Source organism: Panthera onca, chromosome X (genome assembly GCF_046562875.1).
Source record: "Panthera onca isolate mPanOnc1 chromosome X, mPanOnc1 haplotype 2, whole genome shotgun sequence".
Lineage (NCBI taxonomy): Eukaryota > Metazoa > Chordata > Mammalia > Carnivora > Felidae > Panthera > Panthera onca.
Window position 1 is genome coordinate 113,698,407 of NC_138357.1, and position 21,816 is coordinate 113,720,222.

A 21,816-nucleotide genomic window follows, 5' to 3' on the forward strand; every position below is an offset into this window, starting at 1 on the left:
GCTGTCCAGTTCTCCCAGCACCATTTGTTAAAGAGACTGTCTTTTTTCCATTGGATGTTCTTTCCTGCTTTGTCAAAGATTAGTTGGCCATACGTTTATGGGTCTAGTTCTGGGGTTTCTATTCTATTCCATTGGTCTATGTGTCTGTTTTTATGCCAATACCATGCTGTCTTGATGATTACAGCTTTGTAGTAGAGGCTAAAGTCTGGGATTGTGATGCCTCCTGCTTTGGTCTTCTTCTTCAAAATTACTTTGGCTATTTGTGGCCTTTTGTGGTTCCATATGAATTTTAGGATTGCTTGTTCTAGTTTCAAGAAGAATGCTGGTGCAATTTTGATTGGGATTGCATTGAATGTGTAGATAGCTTTGGGTAGTATTGACATTTTGACAATATTTATTCTTCCAATCCATGAGCAGGGAATGTCTTTCCATTTCTTTATATCTTCTTCAATTACCTGCATAAGCTTTCTATAGTTTTCAGCATACAGATCTTTTACATCTTTGGTTAGATTTATTCCTAGGTATTTTATGCTTCTTGGTGCAATTGTGAATGGGATCAGTTTCTTTATTTGTCTTTCTGTTGCTTCATTGTTAGTGTATAAGAATGCAACTGATTTCTGTACATTGATTTTGTATCCTGCAACTTTGCTGAATTCATGTATCAGTTCTAGCAGACTCTTGGTGGAGTCTATCGGATTTTCCATGTATAATATCATGTCATCTGCAAAAAGCGAAAGCTTGACTTCATCTTTGCCAATTTTGATGCCTTTGATTTCCTTTTGTTGTCTGATTGCTGATGCTAGAACTTCCAGCACTATGTTAAACAACAGCGGTGAGAGTGGGCATCCCTGTCGTGTTCCTGATCTCAGGGAAAAAGCTCTCAGTTTTTCCCCATTGAGGATGATGTTAGCTGTGGGCTTTTCATAAATGGCTTTTATGATGTTTAAGTATGTTCCTTCTATCCCGACTTTCTCAAGGGTTTTTATTAAGAAAGGGTGCTGGATTTTGTCAAAGGCCTTTTCTGCATCGATTGACAGGATCATATGGTTCTTCTCTTTTTTTTTGTTAATGTGATGTATCACGTTGATCGATTTGCGAATGTTGAACCAGCCCTGCATCCCAGGAATGAATCCCACTTGATCATGGTGAAGAATTCTTTTTATATGCTGTTGAATTCGATTTGCTAGTATCTTATTGAGAATTTTTGTATCCATATTCATCAGGGATATTGGCCTGTAGTTCTCTTTTTTTACTGGGTCTCTGTCTGGTTTAGGAATCAAAGTAATACTGGCTTCATAGAATGAGTCTGGAAGTTTTCCTTCCCTTTCTATTTCTTGGAATAGCTTGAGAAGGATAGGTATTATCTCTGCTTTAAACGTATGGTAGAACTCCCCTGGGAAGCCATCTGGTCCTGGACTCTTATTTGTTGGGAGATTTTTGATAACCGATTCAATTTCTTCGCTGGTTATGGGTCTGTTCAAGCTTTCTATTTCCTCCTGATTGAGTTTTGGAAGAGTGTGGGTGTTTAGGAATTTGTCCATTTCTTCCAGGTTGTCCAATTTGTTGGCATATAATTTTTCATAGTATTCCCTGATAATTGTTTGTATCTCTGAGGGATTGGTTGTAATCATTCCATTTTCATTCATGATTTTATCTATTTGGGTCCTCTCCCTTTTCTTTTTGAGAAGCCTGGCTAGAGGTTTGTCAATTTTGTTTATTTTTTCAAAAAACCAACTCTTGGTTTCGTTGATCTGCTCTACAGTTTTTTTAGATTCTATATTGTTTATTTCTGCTCTGATCTTTATTATTTCTCTTCTTCTGCTGGGTTTAGGCTGCCTTTGCTGTTCTGCTTCTATTTCCTTTAGGTGTGCTGTTAGATTTTGTATTTGGGATTTTTCTTGTTTCTTGAGATAGGCCTGGATGGCAATGTATTTTCCTCTCAGGACTGCCTTCGCTGCATCCCAAAGCACTTGGATTGTTGTATTTTCATTTTCGTTTGTTTCCATATATGTTTTAATTTCTTCTCTAATTGCCTGGTTGACCCACTCATTCGTTAGTAGGGTGTTCTTTAACCTCCATGCTTTTGGAGGTTTTCCAGACTTTTTCCTGTGGTTGATTTCAAGCTTCATAGCATTGTGGTCTGAAAGTATGCATGGTATAATTTCAATTCTTGTAAACTTATGAAGGGCTGTTTTGTGACCCAGTATATGATCTATCTTGGAGAATGTTCCATGTGCACTCGAGAAGAAAGTATATTCTGTTGCTTTGGGATGCAGAGTTCTAAATATATCTGTCAAGTCCATCTGATCCAATGTATCATTCAGGGCCCTTGTTTCTTTATTGTCTGTGTGTCTAGATGATCTATCCATTTCTGTAAGTGGGGTGTTAAAGTCCCCTGCAATTACCAAATTCTTATCAATAAGGTTGCTTATGTTTATGAGTAATTGTTTTATATATTTGGGGGCTCCGGTATTTGGCGCATAGACATTTATAATTGTTAGCTCTTCCTGATGGGTAGACCCTGTAATTATTATATAATGCCCCTCTTCATCTCTTGTTACAGCCTTTAATTTAAAGTCTAGTTCGTCTGATATAAGTATGGCTACTCCAGCTTTCTTTTGGCTTCCAGTAGCATGATAAATAGTTCTCCATCCCCTCACTCTCAATCTAAAGGTGTCCTCAGGTCTAAAATGAGTCTCTTGTAGACAGCAAATAGATGGGTCTTGTTTTTTTATCCATTCTGATACCCTATGTCTTTTGGTTGGCGCATTTAATCCATTTACATTCAGTGTTATTATAGAAAGATACGGGTTTAGAGTCATTGTGATGTCTGTGTTTTACGCTTGTAGCGATGTCTCTGGTACTTTGTCTCACAGGATCCCCCTTAGGATCTCGTGTAGTGCTGGTTTAGTGGTGATGTATTCCTTCAGTTTTTGTTTGTTTGGGAAGACCTTTCTCTCTCCTTCTATTCTAAATGACAGACTTGCTGGATAAAGGATTCTCGGCTGCGTATTTTTTCTGTTTAGCACACTGAAGATCTTGTGCCAAGCCTTTCTGGCCTGCCAAGTTTCAAAAGAGAGATCAGTCACGAGTCTTATAGGTCTCCCTTTATATGTGAGGTCATGTTTATCCCTTGCTGCTTTCAGAATTTTCTCTTTATCCTTGTATTTTGCCAGTTTCACTATGATATGTCGTGCAGAAGATCGATTCAAGTTACGTCTGAAGGGAGTTCTCTGTGCCTCTTGGATTTCAATGCCTTTTTCCTTCCCCAATTCAGGGAAGTTCTCAGCTATTATTTCTTCAAGTACCCCTTCAGTACCTTTCCCTCTCTCTTCCTCCTCTGGGATACCAATTATGCGTATATTATTTCTTTTTAGTGTATCACTTAGTTCTCTAATTTTCCCCTCATACTCCTGAATTTTTTTATCTCTCTTTCTCTCAGCTTCCTCTTTTTCCATAACTTTATCTTCTAGTTCACCTATTCTCTCCTCTGCCTCTTCAATCCAAGCCGTCGTCGTTTCCATTTTGTTTTGCATTTCGTTTAAAGTGGTTTTCAGTTCCACGTGACTGTTCCTTAGTCCCTTGATCTCTGTGGCAAGAGATTCTCTGCTGTCCTCTATACCGTTTTCAAGCCCAGCGATTAATTTTATGACTATTATTCTAAATTCACTTTCTGTTATATTATTTAAATCCTTTTTGATCAGTTCATTAGCTGTTGTTATTTCCTGGAGATTCTTCTGAGGGGAATTCTTCCGTTTGGTCATTTTGGATAGTCCCAGGAGTGGTGAGGACCTGCAGGGCACTTCCCCTGTGCTGTGGTGTATAACTGGAGTTGGTGGGCGGGGCCGCAGTCCAACCTGATGTCTGCCCCCAGCCCACCGTTGGGGCCACAGTCAGACTGGTGTGTGCCTTCTCTTCCCCTCTCCTAGGGGCGGGATTCACTGTGGGGTGGCGTGGCCCGTCTGGGCTACTTGCACCCTGCCAGGCTTGTGGTGCTGGGGATCTGGCATATTAGCTGGGGTGGGTAGGCAAGGTGCACGGGGCAGGAGGGGCAGGCTTAGCTCGCTTCTCCTTAGGTGATCCACTTCAGGAGGGGCCCCGTGGCAGCGGAAGGGAGTCAGATCCGCTGCCGGAGGTTTGGCTCCGCAGAAGCACAGAGTTGGGTGTTTGCGCGGAGCGAGCAAGTTCCCTGGCAGGAACTGGTTCCCTTTGGGATTTTGGCTGGGGGATGGGCGGGGGAGATGGCGCTGGCGAGCGCCTTTGTTCCCCGCCAAGCTGAGCTCTGCCGTCCGGGGGGCTCAGCAGCTCTCCCTCCCTTTGTCCTCCAGCCTTCCCGCTTTCTGAGCAGAGCTGTTAACTTATGACCTCCCAGACGCTAAGTCGCGCTTGCTGTCGGAACACAGTCCGTCAGGCCCCTCCGCTTTTGCCAGCCAGACTCGGGGGCTCCGCTTGGCCGGCTAGCCGCCCCTCCGCCCCGGCTCCCTCCCGCCAGTCCGTGGAGCGCGCACCGCCTCGCCGCCCTTCCTACCCTCTTCCGTGGGCCTCGCCGCCCTTCCTACCCTCTTCCGTGGGCCTCTCGTCTGCGCTTGGCTCCGGAGACTCCGTTCTGCTAATCCTCTGGCGGTTTTCTGGGTTATTTAGGCAGGTGTAGGTGGAATCTAAGTGATCAGCAGGACGCGCGGTGAGCCCAGCGTCCTCCTACGCCGCCATCTTCCCTCCCCTCCCCTCCCCAGCAGCACTTTCAACAATAGCCAAATTATAGAAAAAGCCTAAATGTCCATTGATGGATGAATGGATAAAGAAGATGTGGTGTGTATATTCCCCCCCTAGGAGAGGGGAAGAGAAGGCACACACCAGTCCGACTGTGGCCCCAGCGGTGGGCTGGGGGCAGACATCAGGTTGGACTGCGGCCCCGCCCACCAACTCCAGTTATACACATATATATAATGGAGTATTTCTCAGCAATCAAAAAGAATGAAATCTTGCCATTTGCAACTACGTGGATGGAACTGAAGGGTATTATGCTAAGTGAAATTAGTCAGAGAAAGACAAAAATCATATGACTTCACTCATATGAGACTTTAAGAGACAAAACAGATGAACATAAGGGAAGGGAAACAAAAATAATATAAAAACAGGGAGGGGGACACAACAGAAGAGACTCATAAATATGTCTCCATAGCAAACTGAGGGTTGCTAGAGGGGTCATGGGAGGGGGGATTGGATAAATGGGTAAGGGGCACTAAGGAATCTACTCCTGAAATCATTGTTGCACTATATGCTAACTAACTTGGATGACAATTTAAAAAAATAAGAAATAAAACAAGTTAATTTAAAAAAAAAGGAAGTTCCCTGGGGACAGGAGTTTGCTCCAGTACCTCTAAATCAGAATTACCAAGTTGAGAGGTCTAAGGAGAAGCAAAAATTTCTTGGTTTTTAAGACGCTCAAGGAGATAATTTCTCCCCAGGTGAAAATTAATGGCTGAACCACACTGGGTATGGACTAGGTCTGAGAAATGTGGGAAGTCAGGTAGACTGTAAATAAGTTCTTGAAAATCCAGCCAGACTCCACAACAGTGGAAAAGAATGGATCCTAGTTGCCCACAACCAATGGATAGATCTCAGGAACATAGTGTTGAACAGCAAAAGGAATTATAGAAGAATGTCAGCAGTATGACATTTATATTGAGGTCCCACATGTGCAAAACTAGCCAGCTTGTTTTCATGGATATAAATGTGCTAAAATGATTTTTAGAAAAAGTAAGAAAATGGCAGATATAAAATGCAAAGTAATGATGGCCTCTGAGTGGGGTGTGAGGGAGGGGGTCAAGAAAGGGCACACGGGAAATTCTAGCATATTTACAGTGTCATTCTTTGGAACTAGTTGTTAGGTGTATGGGTATTTGTTATCTCATTCTTCATACCTTCAGATTTTATAAATATTTTTTGTACGCTCGATATTGAAAAAGAAATGCTTGATTCTTAAAATGATGTCACACACAAAATAAATCCCAGTCAGAGTGGCATTTTCAACCTTCCTTCTCTCTGTGCAGACCAAGTGTGTGTGATCTTTAAAGAATACTGGAAGCAATGTGGCTTTGAATGGTGGTTTAGTTAGTTCCTTTGAACCCCCATCCAGAAACTCAGACAGGTCATGTGATAAATGCCTCTGACAGGACATTGTTCTACTCCAGGATCTCAGATAAATTAAGCCACTGTTCCGTGGCTGTGCATATTAATGGCATTGCTCTTTTAAGCGCTCAAGTTTATTTCCATTGTTTGCATTGTTGGGTACTTGTATGGGTTTTAGAAAACTAGCTTCAGCAACACTCTCAAAGATGTGGATGGAGCATAGCTTCCTTCTTGTAACCTAGAGAGAGGAAATCAAGTGTGGCCAAGTGCGTTCACCCAGCCCGTCCCTGCCTCTGAGTGTTGGCACCGCCTGTACTCACAAATTCTTCAGTGTGAAATGTTCTCTAATGGTTTCAGGTTGTTAGAAATATGTTCTGAGTCACCTTGGTCATTACACTGAGGAATGTTTCAGTTATCTATTGCTGATGTAGCAACCCAACCCCCGAAATTTAGTAGCATAAAACAACCATTTGTTATTAATTCTCATAGCTCTGTGACTTGGGCTTACCAGAGGGTCTCTCTTGGGGTCTTTTGTGTGTTTTTTCTGTAGGTTGACTTGGCTTCACCTGGTGGTTTTCACCTGTGGTCTTCCATCATAGATTCATTGTCACCTGGGGCTGCAGTTACCTAGGGCTTGACTGAGCTGGAGGTCTGAGATAGCCCATTCACCTGACTGGCAGTTGATGCTGGCTATTGGCTAGAGCTCAGTGGGGGCTGACAACCAGAAAAGAGTGCCTACACATAGCCTCTCTGTATGACTTAGGCATCTCACAGCATGCAGCTGAGTTCCAAGAGGGAGGGAGTGTTCCCAAGAGTGAGTGTCTCCCAAGGACAGGAAGTGAAAGCTGTCAGGCCATTTAAGTACTGGGCCCTGAATTGGCACAGCATTCCTTCTCTGCTCTGTTTTATTGGTCACAGCACTCAGGCCAACCTAGAATCAGTGGGATGGGGGAAGAAACTCCAAAGATCATGTTGAGTTGGGAGAGATATTTTTGTGACCGTCTTGAGAAAATACAGTCTGCCAAAGATAATCACTTTGAGATCTCATGCCTGAGATCAATTTTGTATCAGGAACCTAGGTTAACTTCACTTTATCATGGATTTTGAGAAACAAAGTAGATTCTGTGTGTCCACATGAGTGAAAAATTAAGACCAGGTTGTCGGCATGGCCCCAAATAAGTACCTCCCACTCAGAATCATGGGCTTATGGAAGATTCCTGGAGCCAGCCTATTCCTTCAATGGTTGAAGATGTTTAATCAGTCATTACTGGGCATCATTGTATACATCTGCATATATGGCGTGGTTACTCCTGCCTACAGATGAGTGTCTACTGTGGATCAGGGCTCCTGCCTTGACAGTTTACCAGTTGTTTTTGCCACCACCATTGTTCTCAAATAAGTTTTTACATTCTTATCTGCAAATTTTCTTGAAAAGGATAATCACAAATGTTAACTTATGCTCCTTCCTCATAGCCATACTTATACATTTACCCAGTCTATAATCCTGTACTTTTTCAGTTTTACTAGAGGATAATTTGAGTTTAGATCAATTTTTAAAAGCTTATTTATTTTTTATTTTAAAAAATGTGTTGTTTTTTTTTTTATTTTGAGAGAAAGCAAGCAGGAGAAGGGCAGAGAAAGAGGGAGAGGGAATCCCAATCAGGCTCTGTGCTGCCAGTGCAGAGCCCGGTGCAGGGTTCAAAACTTATGAACTGTAAAATCATGACCTGAACCCAAACCAAGAGTCAGATGCTCAACTGACTGAGCCACCCAGGTGCCCCACCTTTTTATTTTTAAATCCTCTCAGCCCTACAGAAGAATTACAAGACTAGAACAGAGAATTCCTGTATGCTTTTCATCCTATTAATGTTTAGCCATATTTGCTTTATCATTCCCATCCCCCAACTCACTCACGTTCACTCTCTATAGACACACACACACACACACACACACACACACACACACACTGATTTTTTTCCCCCAGAACATTTGAGAGTAAGTTGAAGACATCATGACCCTTTACCCCCAGGAATGAAGAGGTTTTTTTGTGTAACCACAGTACAATTATAAAAATCAGAAAATTTAATTTTGACATGTTATTGTTACTTAATTTATGGTCTATATGCAGCTTTTGCTAGTTGTCCCAGCGAGATCGCTTATAACACTTTTTCCCCAGTCCGGGATCCAACACTGGCTCCCACACTGCATTTAGTTGTTTTGTCTCCTTAGTCTCCTTTAACTTTGAACAGCTCTTCAGCCTTTCTTCTCCATGACCATGACATTTTTATTTTTATTTTTATTTTTTTTAGCAAAATGGGTGATGGGCATTAAGGAGGGCACTTGTTGGAATGAGCACTGGGTATAATATGTAAGTGATGAATCACTGGGTTCTACTCCTGAAACCAATACTACACTGTATGTTAACCAGAATTTAAATTTTAAAAAATTTCAAATCAGGTTCAAGTTGTATTAATCAGGTCAGGTGATCACAATATTGTGTGGCCTTCAGTCTGGCTTTTACTAAGAGAAGATGTTTTCCTGGGCACTCAGAGTTGGCATTTTAGCATGAGAGCATCATTGGAAAACTGGCCTGTATCTTACCTGATCCGCATACCACTTGAGGATTTTTCAGCTCAAGACCAAGTACAGTGTTGATTTAATCATAGTTTTCCCTTACCACCAGGATCTGATCAGGTAACTCTTTAAGCCTGTGGTAATAAATGGGCCTTTAATATTATGTTGAATGGCTGTTTTTCTTGCTGTTTTCATAGATCAAAAACACTTGAATATTGGCAGTTTCATATGGTTCAATCTGCTACAGGATCAAGAATGACAATTTATAATTTATATACAGATTACTGTATGTTCTTCCTAAAGGAACTCTGCAAATGCTACCTCCTTGAGCAAACATCTGGGTAAACGTAGCTTCCAAAGCTCCTTCAACAGACATAAGATAGGCTCCTGCATTTTTTAAAATGTTTTTTTAATGTTTATTTATTTTTGAGAGAGAGAGACCAAAGCAAGAGGAGGGGAGGGGCAGAGAGAGAGGGAGACACAGAATCTGAAGCAGGCTCCAGGGTCCGAGCTGTGAGCACAGAGCCCAGTGCGGGGCTTGAACTCATGAACCACAAGATCATGACCTGAGCTGAAGTCGGACACTTAACCGACTGAGCCACCCAGGCTCCCCCATAGGCTCCTGCATTTTAACAGAGTGTTATTTCCCTGAGTAACATTAGGCTTGTCCTCAGCTTTCACATCTTTCCAATAACAGGAGAGATTCTTTTAAACCTTGATAACCTCAAAAGAAAGACACCTCCTCTCCCCACCTTTTGTCTGAGTTTGTTCCTCAGCATTTAAAAAGGAACTGGATATCAATCATATTTCAGTAAAGGTGAATTTTTTTTTATACACTTGATCTTAGCCAAAAGGCCGAGAAGCGATGGGTGAGTTTTTTTTATAAAAAGAACCTGGGGACTTTGAAGACATTATGTTGAGTGAAATAAGCCAAACACAAAAGGATACATATACTATATCATCCCACTTCTGTGAGGTATCTGGAATAGTAAGAGTCCTACGGACAGAAAACAGAAGGGTGGTTACTAGAGGCTGAGGGACGCAGGCATAGGGAGTTAGTGTTTAATGGGTATGCAGTTTTGGGGATGGCTGGTGGTGATAGTTGCATCACTTTGTGAGTGTATTTAATGACACTGAGCTGTACACTTAAAAATGGCTAAGATGGTAAATTTTGTTACATGTTTTTTGCCACAATTAAAAAAAAAAGAGCCAGCTCATCCATTGCCATATGCTGAAGCCAGATCCAACCCTAGTATTCAACTGAAAAGTGGTAGGACAATGCCTCACATTTTATCCTTACATTGTCAGTCAGACTTAAATGAGGTCATGACATGGCATTACCAGCTGGGCTTCCTAAAATCATGTCCCTTCCACCAGGGATACCTTGTAGATTCCATATGTTCCTGTTACAGTGTGTTGGTACTTTGAGGACTTTTGAGTGTGTGCTAAGCCTTCCATTTGTTCTTCTTGAAGGATGAAAGTGTTCAGCTTTTTGGAACCAAGCATCTTATGAACAGAGAGAGGGTTCTCTGGTCAGGCCCAGTAGTCATCGTCTGGGCATGTTTTTGGTTTTCCAGGACAACTTCAAAAGCATATCCACAGTCTCCAAAGAATGTGAAGCCACCATACCCAGGGTCTCCTGTGAAGTACCGCTCTCCCACCTTTCCCAGCCAGGAAACACCCAAGAGGAAAGCAGAGAAAGAGAAGAGCAATAAAGAAAGGGAGGGTGCCCTGGCCCAGCAGGCAGCTGGCCTGCATGGGGAAGAAGCCCCAGAGAAGCACGTGGTGGACAAGCATGTCACGGAGAAGCATTTGGCCACAGGAGGGAAGACCGAGGGCAGTGGAGGTAGGTCCTTCTTGTTGATGCTGCCCGCAGCTTGGCTTTTCCAAGCTAGTTCTCTCTCTGCCCGGATCCACATGGGAATCTCATGTTTGAGGGAAGGAGGGAGGGAAGGAGATGTTTCCCTGGGACAACTTCATGACCTCATGCTCTTTCCTCGGGCTTGCACATTGCCCTTGAGTCCTTCCCCTCGGTCTCCTACGGGTCCCCTGGAGGAGGGACTGACACTGGTCATGGCTTTGGAAGCTCATGGGGGTGTTGAGCTGCATCCAGCTAGCATCTGCACTTCCCACAGAGAAGGTCTTCCTTCAGTCCTTCAAGCTTCTGTGCTAGATGCAGTGAGTTCACTCAGAGTGGCACTGCTGTGGTGGCTCCTGTGGGTTGTGCCAGCCACCATGTCTCTCCTCCTCACCTTTCCACTACCCTCCACTGGGAGATGCATTCAGGGTCGTAGCCGGCCCATTGCAACTTGTCAGTGGCTGATTGTGCTTGTCCTGGCAGCATTTCCCATGACCCATTGGGTTGGATTTTTTGTTTCCAAGTGGCAGCTTACTCATGTGAGTGCAATCACTGTTTCATTTCCCATGATCTTTTCCTCCGATGCAGCCTCAGGGAAGCCCACGGCAGGCACCACTGATGCAGGAGAGGCTGCAAAGATCCTGGCTGAAAAGAGACGACAAGCCCGGCTACAGAAAGAGCAGGAGGAGCAGGAACGGCTGGAGAAGGAAGAACAGGACAGGTATGGGGCTGTTCAGAGTTTCATTGCTATCTTCTGTAAAAGGCTGTGGGTAGAAGAGCACCTAGGTGGCTCAGTTGGTTGAGCATCTGACTCTTGATTTCACCTCAGGTCGTGATCCCAGAGTCATGGGCTCGAGCCCTGTGTCGACGCTGAGCATGGAGCCTGCTTGGGATTCTCCCTCTCCCTCTGTCCCTCTCCCCTGCTCATGCACACACACTCTCTCAGGCTCTCTTCCTCTCTCTCAAATAAAAAAAAAAAAAGGCTGTGGTAGAAAGAGCAACTTACCTTTGTTTCTAGAGTTTGGGTATTGACAAAAGATTAACAGAAAATAGGTCTGCGTGGCAGGTATTCAGGAGACTGCTTCTTCTACTAGATGTAATTAACATTGATGGAACTCTGCTCTTTTAAGACTACCTGGAAACTCCTGCCTAGCTCCCAGATCTAAATGTTACCAATGGCTTCCCATTCTCCTCTTGGACTCTAGAACCAGCCAGACCTCATAGAACTATCAAGGGAGTTTGGACTTAGTTCATGAAATGAGGTTCTCCTTCAAGACAGAAGGTTCCAGATGGAGAGATCTTGATTCTGCTTTCCAAATCATGTTTTTTTCCTTAAACTATCCTAACTTGCACCCCCAGGTGAGAAGGAGGAGGGTTGGAGCAGAGGCCACTAGATGGGGTGGAAGCTGACATCATTATCCACAAGCAACAAAGTACAGGGACTCCGATCCTGGAGCATGACAGAAGACATCATGGCAGTGGTTCCTAAATTTGGGGGGGGTATCAAAACTGTACAGGGAAGGCAATGGAAACACACAGTCCTAGGCCCCATCCTGTTTCAGTAGCTCACCAAAGTGTGAGAACCACTGCATTGTTAGTACCAGGGCACTTGGTCAGAGTACAGACAGTTCTGCGTTTTCTGATCTTTGTGTTCAGAGAAAAATGCATGTTGGAAGACAAGGTAGATTTTATCATTAAATTGATAAGGAAGCTTTCAGGATAATCACAGAGTACAGTCCAGTGTGATTTAGAGAATTAACTTTACAGGAAGCAAGCCATGCTGCACCACTTCAAGACTGGTACTCAATTCAGAGTGATAAATAATAGAATAGCCTTCATCCTTAAGTGACCTTGGCAAATCTTTTGTGATCTTTAAATACAGGTTTGCTGATTTTTTTTAAGGGTGGGGTCTTAATTTGTCTTTTCTTCAGATTCTGTACTTCTGATGATTTTCCCACCTCCAGCCTTTTGGTCAACAGTGACAGATCTTTCTGTTGAGTGGTGTCTTTGGGCTGGTTTGAGTGGGCCATAAAATGTGTGAAGAGAGGTCACAGGAGGTAAAGATGAATCTCAGGACCTCAAATGACAGGCCTTGGTGATTGCAGGTTCTGAGCAGGAAGTAACGTATTTGTGGCAGTATGCTTAGGAAGATGAAGTTCTTTACTTACCAGCGATCATCCTCTCTTTCTCACATTTCCTGTACAGCCCAGCTCCTGAAAGAACTGATTGTACTTCCTGTCTGTATTTCCTCAATTCATGTTCAGACCTCATGCTCATCATTCCTCCTAATTGCCAGACTCCTAATCCATTTCTATGTTGACTTTGACCTTGTCAAGATTGCCCTTGCTTGTTTGGCCTCTCCTTCTCCATCTCCTCTGTCTGCCCCTTATCCCCTCACTTGTTGCCTGGGCTCCCAGCCCTTGCTCCTTGGCCAGCTTCACCTGACAAGCCCTCCCTGAGCAACGGTCCTCCCTCTTGATCAGCCATTTTCCTTGGCTCACATTTCACACAGCAGTTTCATGTTGAGCATCTGGTGTGCTAAACCAACTGTGTCCTCATCTCCCTTCTACCCTCGTTTTCCCTTTGCCTCATTTACCATCTGTTTCTGAAGCTAATTTCATCTTGTTTTGTAAACCTTCAGTACTTCCTGGTACAAGGGAGGCTCTAACACATATACAGTGGTGACCTCTGAATCTGCGCCTATTGCCCAGTGTCTTGCTAGGCCTGTACTGTCCGCTACCATAGCCTCTAGTCCCATGTGGCTACCAAGATGCAAATTCACTAAAATGAAGTAAAATTCAGTTCTTTGGGTGTACTAGCCAGATTTTAAGTGCTCAATAGCTACATGGCTAGTAGCTACCATATTGGATAACAAATCTCTAGAACATCTCCCTCATCACAGAAAGTTCTCTTGGATAGCAGTGGTCTAGAGAACATCCCAAATGCCTTATGATTTCATTTGAGTATGTCCCATGTGCATCTCAAGTTCATCATTAACGTGTGCAGAGTAGACGTTATTGTTTTTTTCCCATACTTCTTTTCCTTTCACAAGCTCTGTACTCCCATTTCTCCAGGCACCAGAATCAGAAGTCTCAGCACCAGCTCTCAACTCCTTCCTCCCCTTCCTCCTTGTTTTCAAATGTCAGGTTTTTTGACCTTGTCAGAAGGTCACTTGTCAGGTCTCTCTGGGCTGCCTCTTTGGCATTTCTCTCCTCTCCCTTTCCTTCCAGCCATTCCTCTCCTCTGAGCTCTGGCCCCTGTTGTTTCTCATCTGGACTTTGTCTGTGGCATCCCAGCTGACCTGTCTGCTCAGAGCAGGAGTTTGTCCACTCTCTACACTGGGTCTCCAGTGACTGTTCTCAAATAAGTGTCATTGTCCTGCTCCCATCCTTTAATAAACCAGCATTTCCCTGCCCACATAGGCCATCTAAACCCATCAGGATGATGGTGCCCACCCTTCATGGCCATGACCTGCTACCACGTGTCCCTTTGCCTCCAGCAACCTGGGTACCAGCCTGCAGAGCTCCCTGACATGCCCCGATCGTGTGGTGCCACACCTCTACATCTCTGCTTTTCCTTTGCTCCACGTGGACTCCTGCTTCTTCTCACCAGACACATCTTCCTTTCTCCAGACCTAGGTCAAGCCTTGCTCCCTCTCTGTAGCCTTTCTGGCCTGCACCTGGGAGAGAACTGAACTCACCTACTCTTTACCCTTCCTGAGCCCAGCCATTCAGCTGACTAACATAGCCTTCTCTGTTCATAGGCATGCTTCCCCCTAGTATGCACCTTTAAAAGGCTGGGGTACAGTCTTTGGACCACTGGTACTGCCACTCAGTAAATGTATGAGAAAAGCAGAGAAGGAGAAAGAGGCCCAACTAAGAAGCCATTGCAGGCACGGCTTAAGAGAAGGCAAGGGCTAATGCAGTATGTTGAAGATGGACCTGGAAAAGTGAGTGTGAATTCAAGACAGGTGGTCCAGCTACAGTCTGCAGACTTGCACAAATCAACAGAAACGGGTGCATTCAAAGTCAATGCTAGCGTTTGATTCTAAGGACTTAGGAGAATGGTACACCCAATAAAAGATAAATGAAGGACAGAAGGAATTGGTTTTAGAGGACAACAACTATCCATTTGGGTTTTTTTTATTGTTTACTTACTTATTTTGAGAGAGAGAGAGAGTGAGCCCATGCACGCAAGAGCAAGGGAGAGAGAGAATCCCAAGCAGGCTCCATGCTGTCAGCACAGAGCCTGACTCGAGGTTCCATCTCACGAACCATGAGATCATGACCTGAGCTGAAATCAAGAGTCAGATGCTTAACCAGCTTAGCCACCCAGGTACCCCTATCCATTTGATTTTATATAAATCAAGTTTAAAGTGCCCGTGAAATATCCACGTGATGGGAAATGGAGTCAACACCTGGGGCGTAGGTAAAAATAAGAGCAATACCCTTGACCCCAAACTGATTTTCCTCTCTCTTGCCAGATAGGAAGCTTTGCATAGCACCATGTGGGTAGAGAGAAAGGAAAGTACCAGACAGCCTGGGACTGGAGAACAGTGGTGATGGATACAGCAACAGTCGAGGCAGGAAGGGAGAGCTAGGGCGACACAGTCTCACACATGCAGGGCTGTGGCAAGGTCTTGCAGGAGGGACATTTAATGCTGTCTGTACCTGCACAATATGCTAAGATTGAGGAAAGGCTGTTGGTCTCAAGGTTAAAAGACGAGCTGAGATTTTAGAGGGAAACCATGGAGAAGGGTGGAGACATGAGCCAGCTTGGAGGTGAGAGGGCAGAGGCTCTGAACATCAGTGGCATGTTAGGAGGCTGTGAGCGGAGGGGGGAGGGGGTGGAGGAGAGTTGTTTGGGATGCTTAAGACCTGAGTGTTTGCCGGCCATGGAAAAGCACATGTTTAAGGGTGAGCTGATGAAAGGAAGAGAGGGGGATAGTGAGAGGAACACAGGTGCTGGAGGCCGTGGGATTCATAGCACAAGTGGTGGCATTTATAGTCTTTCACATCTAAGCAGAGGAAGAAAGGGGAAATTTTCTGACCAGTAGTGCCACAGAGAAGAGAAGATAAGGAAGCCCAGATCAAGTAACCCCAATCTTGTCTGAAAGTGGTTGGTGATGCCATCAACTAAAGAGGATGTTGAAGACTGAGACTGAGAAAAGGTAGAAGTTCAGACTGTTTCCACAAGGATCTGAGAAATGAGGGTAAAAGGTTGGAGTGGCAGCTGAGGCCAGGACCAGCTGGCCAGTCAGCCTTGTGTGGGCCTTACTCTCATGAATGCTGGCAGTCCAGGAGGGGCACAAATGGTCAGGGAGGCCACCCAGGCTTGGAACTGAGCAGCAGAGTGGCTTCCATGCCAGCCCCACAATGCTCAGAAGGAGGTCAGAGGCCTGGGACACTGCGAGAGAAGAGGGAACGGATGCAAGTGACCATGCAGCACTCCTCTGGGCAGGTCAGGAGAGAAGGTGCTGAAGGACAGGTTGAGGGCAGATCAAAGAAGGGGAAGTTCAGATGTGGAAGATGAAGTTTTTTGTTTTTGTTTTTTATAATTTAACTTTATTTTTTATTTTTTAAAATTTACATCCAAATTAGTTTATAGTGAAGCAATGATTTCAGGACTAGATTCCTTAATGTCCCTTACCCATTTAGCCCTTTCCCCCTCCCACAACCCCTCCAGCAACCCTCAGTTTGTTCTCCATATTTATGAGTCTCTTTTGTCCCCCTCCCTGTTTTTATATTATTTTTGTTTCCCTTCCCTTATGTTCATCTGTTTTGTCTCTTAAAGTCCTCATATGAGTGAAGTCATATGATTTTTGTCTTTCTCTGACTAATTTCACTTAGCATAATACCCTTCAGTTCCATCCACGTAGTTGCAAATGGCAAGATTTCATTCTTTTTGATTGCTGAGTAATTCTCTGTTGTGTATATATACCACATCTTCTTTATCCATTCATCCATTGATGGACATTTGGGCTCTTTCCATACTTAGGCTATTGTGGATAGTGCTGCTATAAACATGGGGGTGCATGTGTCCCTTCGAAACAGCACACCTGTATCCCTTGGATAAATGCCTAGTAGTGCCATTGCTGGGTCATAGGGTAGTTCTATTTTTAGTTTTTTGAGGAACCTCCACACTGTTTTCCCGAGTGGCTGCACCAGCTTGCATTCCCACCAACGATGCAAAAGAGATCCTCTTTCTCCGCATCCTCGCCAACGTCTGTTGTTGCCTGAGTTGTTCATGTTAGCCATTCTGACAGGTGTAAGGTGGTATCTCATTGTGGTTTTGATTTGTATTTCCCTGATGATGAGTAATGTTGAGCATTTTTTCATGTGTCAGTTGGCCGTCTGGATGTCTTCTTTGGAGAAGTGTCTATTCAAGTCTTTTGCCCATTTCTTCACTGGATTATTTGTTTTTTGGGTGTTGAGTTTGAGAAGTTCTTTGTAGATTTTGGATACTAACCCTTTATCTGATATGTCATTTGCAAACATCTTCTCCCATTCTGTCAGTTGCCTTTTAGTTTTGCTGATGGTTTCCTTCGCTGTGCAGAAGCTTTTTATTTTGATGAGGTCCCAGTAGTTCATTTTTGCTTTTGTTTCCCTTGTCTCCAGAGACGTGTTGAGTAAGAAATTGCTGCGGGCGGGCAGGATCAAAGAGGTATTTGCCTGCTTTCTCCTCGAGGATTTTGATGGCTTCCTGTCTTACATTGAGGTCTTTCATCCATTTCGAGTTTATTTTTGTGTATGGTGTAAGAAAGTGGTCCAGGTTCATTCTTCTGCATGTCGCTGTCCAGTTTTCCCAGCACCACTTGCTGAAGAGACTGTCTTTATTCCATTGGCTATTCTTTCCTGCTTTGTCAAAGATTAGTTGCCCATACGTTTGTGGGTCCATTTCTGGGTTCTCTATTCTGTTCCATTGATCTGAGTGTCTGTTCTTATGCCAATACCATACTGTCTTGATGATTACAGCTTTCTAGTATAGCTTGAATTCTGGGATTGTGATGCCTCCTGCTTTGGTTTTCTTCTTCAAGATTGCTTTGGCTATTTGGGGTCTTTTCTGGTTCCATACAAATTTTAGGATTATTTGTGCTAGCTCTGTGAAGAATGCTGGTGTTACTTTGATAGGGATTGCACTGAATATGTAGATTACTTTGGGGAGTATCGACATTTTAACAATATTTGTTCTTCCTATCCAGGAGCATGGAATCTTTTTCCATTTCTTTGTGTCTTCTTCAGTTTCTTTCATAAGCTTTCTATAGTTTTCCGTGTATAGATTTTTCACCTCTTTGGTTAGATTTATTCCTAGGTATTTTATGGGTTTTGGTGCAACTGTAAATGGGATCGATTCCTTGATTTCTCTGTCACTTCATTGTTGGTGTATAGGAATGCAACCGATTTGTGTGCATTGATTTTATATCCTGCAACTTTGCTGAATTCATGAATCAGTTCTAGCAGTTTTTTGGTGGAATCTTTTGTGTTTTCCATACAGAGTATCATGTCATCTGCGAAGAGTGAAAGTTTGACCTCCTCTTGGCCGATTTGGATGCCTTTTATTTCTTTGTGTTGTCTGATTGCAGAGGCTAAGACTTCCAATACTATGTTGAATAACAGTGGCGAGAGTGGCCATCCCTGTCTTGTTCCTGACCTTAGAGGGAAAGCTCTCAGTTTTTCCCCATTGAAGATGGTATTAGCGTTGGGTCGTTTATATATGGCTTTTATGATCTCGAGGTATGATCCTTCTATCCCTACTTTCTTGAGGGTTTTTATCAAGAAAGGATGCTGTATTTTGTCAAATGCTTTCTCTGCATCTATTGAGAGGATCATATGGTTCTTGTCCTTTCTTTTATTGATGTGATGAATCACGTTAATTGTTTTGCGGATATTGAACCTGCCCTGCATCCCAGGTATAAATCCCACTTGGTCGTGGTGGATGATTTTTTTAATGTATTGTTGGATCCAGTTGGCTAATATCTTGTTGAGGATTTTTGCATCCACGTTCATCAGGGAAATTGGTCTATAGTTCTCTTTTTTAGTGTGGTCTCTATCTGGTTTTGGAATCAAGGTAATGCTGACTTCATAGAAAGAATTTGGAAGTTTTCCTTCCATTTCTATTTTTTGGAACAGTTTCAAGAGAATAGGTGTTAACTCTTAAATGTTTGGTAGAATTCCCCTGGAAAGCCATCTGGTCCTGGACTCTTGTTTTTGGCAGATTTTTCATTACTAATTTGATTTCCTTACTGGTTATGGGTCTGTTTAAATTTTTTATTTCTTCCTGTTTCAGTTTTGGTAGTGTATATGTTTCTAGGAATTTGTCCATTTCTTCCAGATTGCCCGTTTTATTGGTATATAATTGCTCATAATATTCTCTCATTATTGTTTTTATTTCTGTTGTGTTGGTTGTGATTTCTCTTTCATTCTTGATTTTACTTATTTGGGTCCTTTCCTTTTTTTCCTTGACCAAACTGGCTAGTGGTTTATCAATTTTGTTAATTCTTTCAAAGAACCAGCTTCTGGTTTCATTGATCTGTTCTACTGGTTTTTGTTTTTTTGTTTTTTGTTTTTTTTTTTGGTTTCGACAGCATTAATTTCTGCTCTAATCTTTATTATTTCCTGTCTTCTGCTGGTTTTGGGTTTTATTTGCTGTTCTTTTTCCAGCTCCTTACGGTGTAAGGTTAGGTTGTGTATCTGAGCTCTTTCTTCCTTCTTTAGGAAGGCCTGTTTTTTGTTTTTTGTTTTTTTAATGAAAACTTTTAAGCACACAGGAGAGAATAGCAAAACCCCCATCCTTGTCCACGGATGGAGTAAGTAGTTCAAGGCTGAGCATGTGTCAGAGATGTGCAAGACCCTCACCAGCGGCCAGTGACAGGGATAAAGGATGTATCTGCTAAATGTTGAATGATGACCATGATGCATAGGTTTTTGGTACTTTCTCCCTGGCAAGGAAGGGGGATGGGTTTGGAGTAGGTGACAGGAATACAAACAGAGGGGTGAGAGAACTGCATGCAGTTCTGGAGTTGTGAACTCCAGAAGGAACTTGGTAATGATGGCAAGGGCAAGGGGGTGGGGCAGTCTGCAGCAGCATGACTGTGGAGAAATGACCAAATCCATGTTGTCTGTTTTTTTAAGCAGATAAAGAATACTCATCCTTGGAGAGGATATTGAGGGACTCGGTTTCACGCGGGAAGCTAGTTTTGACCTAATTTGGAGAAAGCAGAGTTTGGTTAATGGAGGGTATTCTGTCTGTAACAGGAGGGACAAGGTAGAGCTAATGGGCCTGTGGGGAGGAGGAATGTGTGTTGTGCATAATGATAGAGATTATGGAGACTTTGGAGCCAAGGGGATGTGTTACTTACTGTTTGTGTATGCATTGGGCACCTCTGAAGTCCTCATGGTGAAACAGAAGAAACAGAACGCTTTTCAGATCCTGAAGCTAAAGATGAAGTAGCTTGTGCATTAATTCATAAACACTGTATCCTTTATGTATTAGTTCCTTGGGGACAATTAAAACCATCTCATCAGGTGAGGGTTAGGAACTAAAATAGTGTCCTGTTTAATCTTAGGATAAACTTTGTTATTGACATTTTGATAATCTTGTGTTAGACATACTTAGTCTTCCATTGAGGAATCTAAGAACTGGAGTTTCTTTCTGATTAGGCCCCATAATGCTCTTGGCCAGAGTTCCCTAGAATATTTGTTAATAATTTCCATTGTTCCAGCAGTGCTTTTAGGCATCACAGTCTTGGCAAATATAGAATATGTTACATACTATTATAGTCCTGGGCTAATGTCTCTAAGTATCTCTTTACCTTTTAAAATATTTCTTTGGTGGGGGTGGGGTGGGGGCGCCTGGGTGGCTCAGTCATTTAAGCATCCGACTCTTGATTTCAGCTCAGGTCATGATCTCACAGTTTGTGAGTTTGAGCCCTACATCAGACTCTGTGCTTACAGTGAAGAGCCTTCTTTGGATCCTCTGTCTCCCTCTCTCTGCCCCTCCCCAACTCATGCTCACTCTCTCTCTCAAAAATAAATAAACGTTAAAAAAATGTAAATATTTCTTTGGTGACATATAGGCTAATTGCCTCCACAGTTCCTGCAGGATATCCTTTTTAAGTCCTGACTTTTTATAAAAATGTAACAATACCCCAGTAAGTTAGTGACCCCTGCTTTTGTATAAAGGTGATGTCTGAAAAGTATACAGATTTATAGATATGCTTACAAGGGCGTGCATTTGAGAATCTTCTTAGGGCCAGGTATTGTGCCAAGTGCTTCCCTTACATTATATCATTTAGTTCTCACAATGATGTCATGGACCCAGTAGTATAGCTATTCCTGTTTTATTTTTTTTTAACGGGCATCAGAAATGTTGAGTGACTTTCCAAGGAAGGGGCACACAGTGAGTGGTACAATCAGGTACAGTCTTGATCTTGCCCATATGTCACATTGTCATTCAGTAACACACTGCAAGATGAGTATGATTACTCGCATTTTTTCATAGATGAGGAAAGCGACACACTTGTGACTAGGAAGAATGTTAGAAATGTAAAAACAACTGCTTAGACTTCATAGGGTTTTCCCTCACTGCTTGGAGCTCTTTAGCATTATATCATCAACTGTTCGTCTGTGGATGAAAAATGTCTAAATGTCATTTAATTTTCATATAGCAACGAATAAAAGCTAAAAGATTTTTAAATATTGGTAATACAAATGAGAAATAGATGTTTGAATTTCTATATTAAATATAAGAGTTCTGTTGAATACTTTCTTCTACTTGCCGCTTCAGAACTAACACAGCAGTTAGAACCCAAAGTAAACTTATTGAGCACATAGTCACTGCTCTTTAAGTTGCCAACTGGCACAGTTGTAGCCATTGAGACATTTCTAGTTTTTTTCAGCTTCAATTAGGTTTAAATATTTCACTTAGTTTTTCAAAGAATTGTCATTAAGTAAGAATGGTGGGACTGTGGTCATTTGTAGATTGACTAGGGAGCATTTATGTCTTCATTATGGTGTGTTCTCAAATCAGTACATCATTACTCTTTGTATAACAGAATTTAAAGTCAACCTTGGTTAATTTTTTTTATAACGTATAGACTGAAGTTGCTTTCCGGGAAGGATGAGTCAATTTCTTGAGTGGATGCTAATTCAAGTTCACACGTCTGTGTGCCGTGTGTTATGCTCTCCTGTTGGCACACAGTTCTTTGGCAGTTTGCCTTTTGAGCATGTCATCATCTTCTAACAACAGTTATG

At 42.9% G+C, this 21,816-nt stretch overlaps 1 protein-coding gene across 12 annotated transcripts in view; it reads left to right on the top strand.

Moving 5' to 3' along the window:
• The window catches only part of MAP7D2 (MAP7 domain containing 2), a 112,708-nt gene that overhangs the window by 80,058 nt on the left and 10,834 nt on the right, over positions 1 to 21,816 (top strand). For all 12 annotated transcript variants that reach the window (XM_081793681.1, XM_081793684.1, XM_081793680.1 and 9 more), the window contains 2 exons: positions 10,284 to 10,552; positions 11,153 to 11,285. In XM_081793681.1, the coding sequence (XP_081649807.1) occupies positions 10,284 to 10,552; positions 11,153 to 11,285 (402 nt within the window). The remainder of the gene's footprint in view (positions 1 to 10,283; positions 10,553 to 11,152; positions 11,286 to 21,816) is intronic.